Here is a 12,571-nt window from a genome sequence, read left to right as displayed (position 1 = left end):
GAGAAAATGCTGAATATCATGGAACATTTCTTACAACTTAGAGAGAGTGGAATGTGGAAGAGAGATAGAGCTGGATGTCATCAGTGTATATGTAGAAACTGACCCAACATCTGCAGATGGTATCACATAAGAACATAGAAACATAGGAAATAACAGCAGCAGTAGGCCATTGGCCCCTCGAGCCTGCTCCACCATTCAACTAGACCATGGCTGATCTTCCACCTCAAAGCCATTTTCCCGAACTATCCCCATATCCCTTGATATCTTTAATAACTGGAAATCTATGTCTTGAAAATATTCAATGACTGAGCCTCCATAGCCCTTTTGGGTAGAGAATTCCAAATATTTAGCACCCTCTGAGTGAAGGAATTCCTTCTCATCTCAGTCCTCTTATTATTATTATCTCAGTCTACCTCTTATTCTGAGACTGTGTCCCCTGGCTTGAGATGATCCCTGTGCACCCCCCACCCCCCCCCAACCACCCCTGCCCCCATCTACCCTGTCGAGCCCTGTAAAAATGTTGTATGTCTCAATAACATCACCTCTCATTCTTCTAAACTCTAGAGAATGCTGGCCCAGTCTCCTCAATCACTCCTCATAGGATAATTCTGTCATGTTATGAATTAGTCTGATGAATCTTCGTTGCACACCCTCTATGGTAAGTATACCCTTTCTTAGGTAAGGAGACCAAAACTGCACACAATACAAAATCAAGCTTTTACAATATAATTAACTTTATAGATCCATATGTTCCTGTTAAGCTCCGTATTTTGTCATTTCAATAGCTCCCCTACCAATTCCCACCCCGGAGCTTTTGGTGTGATTAATCCCTTTCAGCCAGTTTTAATTTGTTGCCAATCTTCCTCTGTAGCAACTGCAACAACACTTTTACTCCTATACTCAAATCTCTTGCAATAAAGGCCAATATACTAATTGCCTTCCTGATTGCTTGTTGCACCTACATGTTAGCTTTCAGTGATTTGTGAACAAGGACACACAAGTACCTTTGGACATCAATTCTTCCCAAACTATCATCATTTAAGAAATACTCTGCATTTCTGTTTTTCCTACCAAAGTGGATAGCTTCACATTTTTCCACATGATATTCCATCTGCCATGTTCTTGCTCATTCGCTTAGCCTGTCTATACCTTGAAGCCTCTTTGCATCCACCTCACAGCTCACACTCATTTTGTGTCATCAGCAAACTTGAAAATATAACTTGTGGTCCCACATCCAAAAAGCAGTGACTGGGACCCAAATACTAATCTTTGTGGTACCCCATCTGAGAATGACCTGTTTATTCCTACTCTCTGTTTTCTGTCTGTTAATCAATTCTCAATGCATGTCAGCATAATACCCCCAAACCCATGTGCTCTAATTTTGCTTGCTAAGATCTTGCGTGGAACCTTATCGAAAGCCTTCTGAAAATCCTAATGCACCATTCCCCCTTATCTATTCTGCTAGTTACATCCTCAAAACATTCAAAAAGGTTTGTCAAACATGATTTCCCTTTCAAAAATTCATGTTGACTCTACCCAATCCTACCATTATTTTCTAAGGGTGGGATTTTTGGACCGGAAATTCATGCCCGAAGTCAATGGACCTTTTGCTGGTCTGTCAAATTTTATATCCTGGCCATGATGATTCCCGTGGCAGTGGGACCAGAAAATCCTGCCGTAAGTGTCCAGCTATTACATCCTTTATAATAGATTCTACATTTTCCCTACTACAGATGTCAGGGTAACAGGCCAGTAGTTCCCAATTTTCCCTCTTCTTTTCTTAAATAGTGGAATTATATTGGCCACCTTTGAATCTGCAGGAACAATTCCAAAATTTTGGAAGATGACCACCACTAACTTTCTCCTATGCTCAAAAAAGAAAGTCTGGACTGAAAACTAACAAAAACATCCCGGCTCTCGAAGTTTCAAAAACCACAAACCCTTGAAACCACTTGTGGTTTCCACTAGTGGAAACATCTTCTCAACATCTACCTTGTCAAGCCCCCTCAGAATCTTGTACGTTTCAATAAGATCACCCCTCATTCTTCTAAACTCTAATGAATGAAGGCCTAACTTGTTTAGCTGTTCTTGATAAGCCAACCCCTTCATCCCAGGAATCAGCCTAGTGAATCTCTTTTGAACTGCCTCCAATGCCAGTATATACTTTCTTAAATTCCCTCTTTGTTAGCTTTTTAGTCATTTGCTGCTGGTTCCTAAAAAAGTTCCCAATCCTCTGGCCCACCACTAGTTTTTGCTGCTTTGTATGCCTTAGTTTTTGATTAGATACTCTCCTTGAATGCCTTTGTTAACCATGGGTGGTTCATCCTTCTCATCGAGTCCCTCTTTTTGACCAGGATAAATTTTTGTCGAGCGTAATGAAATATCTGCTTAGATGTTTGCTATTGCTTATCCATTGACCTTCCCTTAGTCTAATTTCCCAGCCTGCTTCAGGCAACTCTTTCTTCATACCTCTGTAACTGCCCTTATTTAAGTTGGGGACACTGGTTTGAGATTCCAGTTACTCGCCCTCAAACTGAATTTGAAATTCTACCATGTTGTGATCGCAACCCCCTAGAGGATCCTTAACTACGAGATCTCTTATTAATCCTACCTTATTACACATTACTGGATCTAAAATAGCCTGTTCCCAGGTAGGTTCTGCAATGTATTGCTCTAAGAAATAATCCCTGATGCACTCTACAAATTTGTCTTCCATTTTACCCCTGCCAATCTGATTTGTCCAGTCAATATGCAGATTAAAATCACCCATGACAATTGTAGCACCCTTCTTATACGTCTCCATTATTTCCCGATTTATACATTGTCCTACCTAGGGGCCTATATACTACTCCCACCCGTGACTTCTTCGCCCTGCTAGTCCTTATTTCCACCCAAGCTAATTCCACATCATTGCACCTATATCACTACCCACCACCGCACTGATACCTTCCTTTATTAACAAAGTTACCACACCTTTCTTTTCCTTTTTGCCTATTTTTCGGGATTGTCGAATAGCCTTGAATATTGAGTTCCCAGTCTTGGTTGCCCTGCAGCCACGTCTCTGTAATAGCTATTAAGTCATATCCATTTATTTCTATTTGTGCCGTCAACTCATCTATTTTGTTACAAATGCTGCATACATTCAGATAAAGAGCCTTAAACTTTGACTTTTTACCATTATTACTCATTCTGATTCTAAATTCTACTGCACTCTTCTGCTTATATTTTCTGCCCTTTCCTGTCACGCTTTGATTATCGTTTGCCTCTTCACTATGCTGCACCTCTGCTCTCTCATTTATTTCTGATTTTCTAAACTTTCCTTCAATTGAACCCTCCCCCCACTAATTAGTTTAAAGCCCCAACTACAATCCTTGTTATACGCTTGGCCTAATTAGCCAAGTGGTTATGGTACTGGGTTTATAACCCTAAGCTCAAGAGTTCAAATCTCACAATGGCAAACTATGAAACAATGTAACTTCATCTGAAACACATGGAAACATGTTTGTACTCGAAAGAGTTACAAAGATATGTTAATCTCAAAAGAGTTACAATCCTAGTTATATGATTCACCAGGACACTGGTCCCAGCTGGTTCAGATAAAGCCTTCCCAACAGAACAGCTCTCTGCCTCCCCAGTGCTGGTGCCAGTGCCCCATGAATTGGAACCCATTTCTCCCACACCAATCTTTGAGCCACACATTTACCTCTCTAATTTTATTTACAAAGAACAAAGAAAAGTACAGCACAGGAACAGGCCCTTCGGTTCGCCAAGCCTGTGCCGATCATAATGCCTGTCAAACTAAAACATTTTGCACTTCTGGGGTCTGTATCCCTCTATTCCCATTATATTCATGTATTTGTCAAGCTCCCTCCGAAACACTACTATCGTACCTGCTTCCACCACTTCCTCTGGCTGCGAATTCCAGACACTCACTACCCACTGCGTAAAAAACTTGCACCGCACATCTCCTCTATAGCTTTCTCATCTCACCTTAAATCTATGTCCCCTAGTAATTGACTCTTCCACCCTGGGAAAAAGCTTCTGAATATCTTCTCTGCCCATGCCACTCATAATTTTTTAAACTTCCATCATGTCGCCCCTCAATCTCCGTTGCTCTAGTGAGAACAATCCGAGTTTCTCCAACCTCTCCTCATAGCTAATAACCTCCAGATCAGGCAGCATCCTGGTAAACTTCCCCTGCACCCTCTCCAATGCCTCCATATCCTTCAAGTAATGTGGCAACCAGAATTGCATGCACTATTCCAAGTATGGCCTAACCAAGGTTCTATACAGCTGCAGCATGACTTCTCGGCTTTTATACTCAATACCCCTGCCAATGAAGGCAAGCATGCCATATGCATTCCTGACTACCTTATCCACCTGCGTTGCCACTTTCAGTGACCTGTGGACCTGTACACCCAGATCCCTCTGCCCATTGATACACGTAAAGGTTCTGCCATTTACTGTATAATTCCTACCTGTATTAGACCTTCCAAAATGCATTACCTCGCATTTGTCTGGATTAAACTCCATCTGCCATTTCTCCGCCCAAGTCTCCAACCGATTTATATCCCGTTGTATCCTTTGACAATCCTCTTCATTATCTGCAACTTCTCCAACCTTAGTGTTGTCTGCAAACTTACTAATTAGCCCAGTTACATCTTCCTCCAAATCATTTACTTATACTACAAACAGCAAAGGTCCTAACATTAATTATGTTAGTTATCCCAATTACCCTACACCAACTTGCACATGACTTAGGTAGTAATCTGGAGATAATTACCTTTGTGGTTCTGCTTTTTAACTTAGCCCCGAGCTGCTCATAATCCCTCAGCAGAGTGTCTTTCCTAGTTCATTGGTAACTATGTAGACGACAACGGAATTCTTCCCCTCCTACTCCAAGTTCCTCTCCAGCCTAGAAGAGATGTCCTTAACCTTCGCACCAGATAGGCAATACAGCCTTCGGGACTCTGTCTTTGCTGCAGAGAACAAACAGTGTCTATTCCCCTAGCTCCTATTGATATTACATTTCTCTTTTCTCTCCCCACTTGAATGGCACTCTGTACAATGGTGCTGTGGTCAGTTTGCTGATCCTCCCTTCAGTCTGTGTCCTTGTCCACACCAGGAGCAAGAACTTCGTACCTATTGGACAAGGGCATTGGCTGAAGCTCCTCCAAAGCTAAATTCTGGATCCCCATATCTGCCTCACTTGCAGTCACACCCTCCTGCCTCCGATCACAGGCCAAATTTGATGTAATTAATCTAAAGGGTGTGACTGCCTGCTGAAACAGTGTCCAGGTAGCTCTTCCTCTCTCTGATGTTGTTGCAGTATCCGCAGTTCAGACTCCAACTCATCAATTCTGAGCCGAAGTTCCTTGAGCAGCCAACACTTGCCGCAGATGTGGTCACCAGTGTCCACCTTTCCCACATACTACAGCTGCAACACATTGCCTGCCCAGCCATCTCTGTTCTATGAATTAATCAATTTTAATGTTAAATATTTTAAAAGTGAATATCTGAACTGTACTCTTTAGCTGTAATAATGTCTCCTGATTTAAACCATTTGGCCAATCAAAAGAGACACAGACCCACGAGTCACCTACCTGTTTTCCTGTGATGTCACACTCACTCTGACAGGTAGAAGCAGGTTGAAGGGGCTGTCTGCTGCCAGTTTTTATCCCCTACCACCACTGCCCTTATCATGCAGGTCCACTCTCCATGCGCTCCTCTCGATGTTTTAATCTGTGAAAATCCCTACTCTCCTCTCGCTGTTTTAAACTGTGAAACTCCCGGCTCTCCTCTTGATGTTTTAAACTGTGAAAATCCCAGCTCTCCTCTCAGTTTTAAATTGCAAAAATCCCGGCTCTCCTCTCACTGTTTTAAACTGTGACAATCCCGGCTCTCCTCTCACTGTTTTAAACTGCGACAATCCCGGCTCTCCTCTCACTGTTTTAAACTGTGACAATCCCGGCTCTCCTCTCACTGTTTTAAACTGTGACAATCCCGGCTCTCCTCTCGCTGTTTTAAACTGTGAAACTCCCTCAATCACCAATCTCCAAGTGAAGCTCTCTACTGCAGCCAAACACAGCACTCCTTCAGAATTTTGTAGGTTTCACTGAGGCCAATTCTCATTCTTCTAAAGTCCAGAGAATATAAGACCAATTTAGACTCTCATCATAGGACAATCACCTCATCCCAGGGACCAATTTAGTGAACCTTTGCTGTACCACCTCCAATGCAAGTATATCTTTCTTAAATGTGGAAACCAAAACTGCACATGGTATACCAATGTGATCTCACCAAAACCCTGTACAATTGTAGTAATGGTCAATTGTTTTCCATCATTAAATTGTGTCTCGTGAGCAATAGCTTACCAACATTTGATTAAACATCCCTCTTTTTGGTGGGTCTTGACATTAAGTTGCTTTTGTACTACAGCCAATTATGTGGAACCTCTGTTCCTCATGATTGCTAATATGGGATGGCTGAAATGCTTATTACTGACATGACTTGTTTGCTCTCACAATAACTGGAGAAAATCAGTGTTTTAGACCTGCCACATGTGTTCTTTATGATGGTCAAAGAGCATTGATTTTTACTGCACTTTGTTATTGCCCTTTGTCACTGCTTGGACATTCAACAAACATTCTTCCTACTACTGTTGAAGGGTCATGAGGACTCAAAACGTCAACTCTTTTCTTCTCTGCCGATGCTGCCAGACCTGCTGAGTTTTTCCAGGTAATTCTGTTTTTATTCTTCCTACTAATGCAGTTTGTGTTGTGAAGTGATACCTTTGGCACATGAATGGCTTATGACTGAAAATCTTACATTTAAGATTTGCATAATGTTGACGTCACAGTCAGTGCCTCCACTTTTAATGTCCTTTTCACAGACTTGAAGACTTGACAAGTACAGTAAGAATTAGGTGGGTAAACTCTGATGTGTTGAATAAACTTTTCTCATCCCTAGCTTTTCTTGTGCTCTCATGGGAAATAATAGCTGTGGAACAGAAAACAACACTGACAACACCATATTAACTGGACAATACTTTTAAATTTCACGGAAGTTTATTTCACATCAGACATCCTAACTTGGGATTTCAAGGTCAGCTGGTTGCCACCCAGCAGAAAGAGAAACCAGTTGCTGTAAGTGATACCTAGTTAAGTGTCACAGAGTACAAAGTTCAAATCTTAGCTGGTTGAATCTCTCTTTATAAATAGCAAAGGCATTTAAAGATATACTCCAAGGAAGCCACATAAAGTTATAGTTGAGTCGACCCTTGCCATTGCATAAAACAGGAATATGTGACTATTGCATTGTTTGCTTGTTTGTTTTTAAGTGGTATAGTACTTTACAAGCAAGTGTGGGCTAAGACAGGGCTAAGTCAAGTTTGCTCCCTGCACTGAGGCAAGTGATGCCTAAAGCTGAAATTTTATTATATATTGTCACCTCAATTATCACTTCATTTGGGGTGAAAGTAGATGGGAATGGATTCAGCATTCGTAGGCTGAACATTATCCATTGCATTTCATTTTGGAGCACTGCAACAACCTGACAGTAAGCATCGACTCAATATGAGAGGCAACTATTCAAGCATATAAATGGCAAGATTTTTAACCTTCGGGACTGACAGATTTCAGTATTACAGTCACAAATAAGTTTAATATCACCATCCCTATAAACTTCACTTCAAAATTTATTACTGCACAAAATCTAAGTGTTTCTTTTAAAGATTTACTGCAAACCAAGTTTTACAAGTTGAGTTATTTTAATGAATCCCTCTAATAGACTTTACAAGGGACTGTTGATATTCAGAATAAAGCCAAAGATGTACCTCTTCCTTCATTTCATGAAAGCACAGACTTGTTTATCATGTTGACTTAGTTAGATTGGGTGTCTATTTCAGATTAATGAAGATCAAGGTCATTACAGCATCATATACAGAACATATATGCAGTTACTTGATTACTCTGTGGTCAAAGATCAAGGATAACTGGTACAGAAATATGTGTAACCTTTACAGATCTAGTTGCTTCTACATTAGCTACATTAATAGAAACAAGTGGGTTTTTAACATTTTGTTTAAAATTAAATAAATACCAATGTGTAACCAACATGTAACGCAGATTTTTTAAAAATGAATGCTTCAGAATTTTTGAACATAGTCTTTCAATTGCAAAAATATCTCTAATTTTCTAGGAAACTGGCTTTGTTTTTTGCAGTGAGATATTTAATAATCCGGTTGAAACAAAAACAGAAAATGCTGTAAAAAATCAGCTGGTCTAGCAGCATCTGTGGCGAGAGCAACAGAGTTAACGTTTCGAGTCCGTATGAACCTTCTTCAGAGCTCCTTCAGAACTCTGAAGAAAGGTCATATGGACTCGAAACATTAACTCTGGTTCTCTCTCCACAGATGCTGTCAGACCTGCTGAGCTTTTCCAGCATTTTCTGTTTTTGTTTCAGCTTTCCAGCATCTGCAGTATTTTGCTTTTAGTAATCCAGCTGCTCTGGTTAGAAGACCATGCTTGGCTCAATTAGTAAATTCACCACTGACACTCTGAGTTAATACAAGTTGTTCATAAAACTATATTTTCTTTAACTTTTATGACATTTTAATGAAAAAAGAGACGAGATCAAGTTAAACTAAGATACAGATACAACTGTTTTATGAGCAAGTTAGACAATTGGGTAGAAATCCTGATTAGTACGATCTTTGGAATAGTGGTACTGTACAAAAAGATATATACATTGCACAGAGCACCAACACTGACAGTGCAATGATATGGCTGTGCTTTTGATCACACCTACCCATTTCCCTTTTTTGTAAAATGTTGTGAATCATGAGAAATCTCGGACAATGCAAAGAGCTAAATTCTTAAATAAGTTTGGTACAAAATAGATACATTTAATGTAATATAAAAAAGCTTTAGTCATTTTAGCCTAAATGAGAAGATTTTGAAAAAAATGTACACACATTCAGGCAATGCCCTCAGGAAAGTCTGTAAAAATAAGTCCTTACTCTCCTCAAATTCTGTATTTCTCCAATATATTGTTCATTGGGAGACATTTGCTAGAATATTGTAGCTGTGATTGTAGACAGACATGCAGATTTCTCTTTAAAAATGGTGCATGGAAGAAAATAATGTTTAATGCACACAGGAAATGATGTCACACGAGGATGAAGTGGTACAAAACAAACAAATTTTCTTGGAAGTTTTCAGCAACATGGCTAGGAATACTGTAACCCACAAAGTATGTGATGTAAACAGTAATCGACTCCAGTCTTTTTTCTTAAACTATTTTCTGAAATTTTACTTGGTTCAGAACTGGAACAGTGAACTAAATAACATTGATATCCTTCCACAAGTGAAAGAGAGAAAGGGAACCAGAGTGCAATGCAAGAGCTATTTTCTTTGTTGTCATCTAGAAATCCAAACTTCATTGGGTATAGAACTCTTCCCCTGTATGATACGTTGCAGGTTCATCTATAGGCAGGAGAGCCGATGTGTCTTGCCCCAAATCCACCAAAAAGCTAGAAAGTGGAAAGTTGAAAACTGAGATGACTGTGATTTCTGAGTAAGATAATGCACACAGGCCCCATTGCTCAATGGTTTAAGTCTCTGAAAGGTAAAAGGGCAACTAGCTTAACCTCCTGTTTTTCCTTTACACACACAGTCACATTCTTCGTGGTGCTCCAATCCCACGTCTGCCAGAGATTTCTGCAATGGTTTCCCAGGGCTCCTATATCGCAACTGAAGAACCTGAAAGAGTTGTAAGCCATTAAATTAACACCATGAAAGATGAAGGGATCTTATCCTGTCACAAATTAGATCTTTCCAGACATTTTGAATCATCCATTACTAGCACACAGCTAAAAGAACGATACATCTAGACCACACCACTAATCATTGAGGATTTTGTCCCTACAACAAATCTATTTTGTAAAGCTGTCTTTATAAAATAAAAGTAACCTCGGTATTAGTGTAGCATTATCCAAATTCTTACTTGGGTTTCTACAAACTCATGTAATACATTATAGCAATGATATGCATTGCACCTCTGGACTGTGTCACCTCGAACTCTATACGTGTGAATACCAGTATCAAAACATCAGCAACAACATAAAATGATGATGGAAATGCAATATTTCTTAGCATTCTTATTTTATGAGTAACTGGATTTTAATCTAATAAAATGGGTTACTCGTGATGCAATTTTGTTTTTACAGCTGCTTATCCCAACTGACTATCACACCCTAGTCACTTTATCACTTGAATTTTGTTTCGTCTGAAAATTTTGTTTGAAAAATAAATTTCAATGCATAATTGAATAGTCCTGTATGGTCCTTCAAAATCCTGGAACTCCCTCCCTAACAGCACTGTGGGTGTACCTACAGCACATGGACTGCAGCAGTTCAAAAAGGCAGCTCATCACCACCTTCTCAAGGACAATTAGGGATGGGCAATATATGCTGGTCTAGTCAGCGATGTTCACATCCTGTAAAAGGATTAAAAACATGGTTTTCCATCAGCTATTCGGGGTGGATCTTTAGTCCACTGATCTCTGCTGCTCTCAGAGCCATTTTGGGATATCTGACGTCAACCAATGGCCAATAACTCTAGTGACAGGATATTGATTTTGAATCCCAAACTTAGCATTGAATGTGGGATCGATACTGAGAAAACTGCATACACAAAGTAGCTGTACTTCCACCTCCCCTCTCTCCTACTCCTTTTTCTCCCCCTCTCCTAACAGTCCATCCTTGGTCTTGTTCTTTCTGTCCTCCTTCCTCTCTCTTGTTTTGCTTCTATTATTCAACATCCCCCATCCTTCCTATACCCCCAATTCTGCTTGATCTGAAAAACGCCCTTGCTCTTGAATTTCAATATTATGGGAGTCCAATGAATGTATAAACAAGGCATGCATTGTGCCATTTGAAATTATTCTTTTAATTGCAACATGCACTTTTCTTTGCATCTTATTTTTATTCATTTATATTTGGAGTATGATAAAGATGGTTGTTGGGGTCTGCCAAAAGGTCAAGCAGATTAATTTAGCTTAATATGAAAAATGACTCCTGCTTGCACAGACAGGATTCATGAACCTGCTGGAAAGCTACTAGTTCTGACTGGAGTGTATTTGCTGAAATTTAAGAGACAATGGGCTGAATTGTATTGGGTTGGTTAGTGGGGGGATTTCCTCTGCCCCCTCCCGTGCCCCAATAGAAATGTTGGTCGCGAGCTAGCCAACTTAAAAAGGCTGCCCCACACCAATAATATGCTGTGGGTGTCCTTACTGAGGTTATTGTGGGATTTCTGCCCCTCAGGGAAAGGAATTCCCACCCTTGAAAGACCAATCTCATTGGCCAGGAGCTGAGTAGTCTCAGCAGCCCCAAAATTCAGTAGCGGCTGTTGTTGGACTACAAGCAGTTTGGAGGAGAAGATCCACAGTGATTGGACTTAAAGGTAAGTTTGGGGATCTTGGTCAGGCAGAATCAGGGACCAGAGGAATGGGGGTGAGATTATATATAGTTGGGCTTTGGAGGCCAGTGGGAGTTGCAAAGGTGGGGGTGGTTGGGTTAAAATCTTGGGTGGGTGTCCGCAGCTGGGGTGAGGTGGTGGGTGGGAAGAGGGCGTTTGTAAAATTTCCCCCAGTGAGTTATTTTGAATGAGTCATTGGATGTCCATGTGCAGGATCTGAAAGTTTTAAAATGTTCCTGTTTTTAGAACTTTACACCATTTTTTCCCAGCAAAGATCAGAATAGCTTTAGCGTACAGCATTATTGTTATTTTATTATGACACTGAAAACTTTTTTTTGAAAACATAGCTAAAAGGTACCTCGTGGTATTTTTTTGACACTTTGATGGGGACACATTGACAATCTTGACAGCCAAGAGAGCAGCAGGCACAGTTCCCTCCACAACGTTTTACCAGTAGACAGCCAGGCCAGTAGATGGTGTCTGTCCGTTTGAGTTCCTCTCGCAGAGATACTGATATGTTGCGTGGCGTGCAGCTGTACAGCTTTACCTCTTCTTTCAGCAAGTTCAGATCCACTGCAGTAACAAGAACAAGGACATCTCTATTAGTTTCCTCATGCTTCTCGCAATCTCAATAGAATATTTAAGAACACAAGGTTATGGTACAGTGCCTAAGAATCACCTACTTATTTTGACTATTGATTCTCTAGTTTGTAAAACATCAGGTCACCTTGCGTTGCGTTACAAGGGAGAAAGAAATAGAAAAATGTGTTAATGTGAGATGAGGCTGGTGTGATGCAAAAACACTGGGACCTGTTGGGTCATTTCAGAGCTGTAAATTCTATATAAAAAAAAATAACATTACGGAGATTTGAGTGTTGTTTTGTATAATCTACTGAGAAATGTCAGCATGTTAAGGAAAGTTTGAGGTAGATTTTCTGAAAGAAAATTTTCTTTTCGGTTTATTAAATTTATAGATATAATTAACTGATAAATAATCCAGCTATTATTTTAGCTACAAAACAATTCATTAACTAGCTTTGCCACGTAAGATTACTTGAAATCTGAATCTATTTCCACTTGTGTCTATTTTG

General features: G+C 40.1%; 1 protein-coding gene across 1 annotated transcript in view; it reads right to left on the bottom strand.

Moving 5' to 3' along the window:
* Positions 1-8,600: 8,600 nt before the first annotated feature.
* pdgfc (platelet derived growth factor c) overlaps positions 8,601-12,571 on the bottom strand; it is a 443,053-nt gene continuing 439,082 nt past the window's right edge. Inside the window, exons 5-6 of the mRNA XM_041187762.1 lie at positions 11,839-12,053; positions 8,601-9,761 (exon numbers count right to left, since the gene is read on the bottom strand). Of these exons, the coding sequence (XP_041043696.1) occupies positions 9,645-9,761; positions 11,839-12,053 (332 nt within the window). The 3' untranslated portion in view covers positions 8,601-9,644. The remainder of the gene's footprint in view (positions 9,762-11,838; positions 12,054-12,571) is intronic.

Source organism: Carcharodon carcharias, chromosome 1 (genome assembly GCF_017639515.1).
Source record: "Carcharodon carcharias isolate sCarCar2 chromosome 1, sCarCar2.pri, whole genome shotgun sequence".
NCBI lineage: Eukaryota > Metazoa > Chordata > Chondrichthyes > Lamniformes > Lamnidae > Carcharodon > Carcharodon carcharias.
Note: the sequence above shows the minus strand (reverse complement) of the source record. Positions and strands in the feature narration are given on the sequence as shown.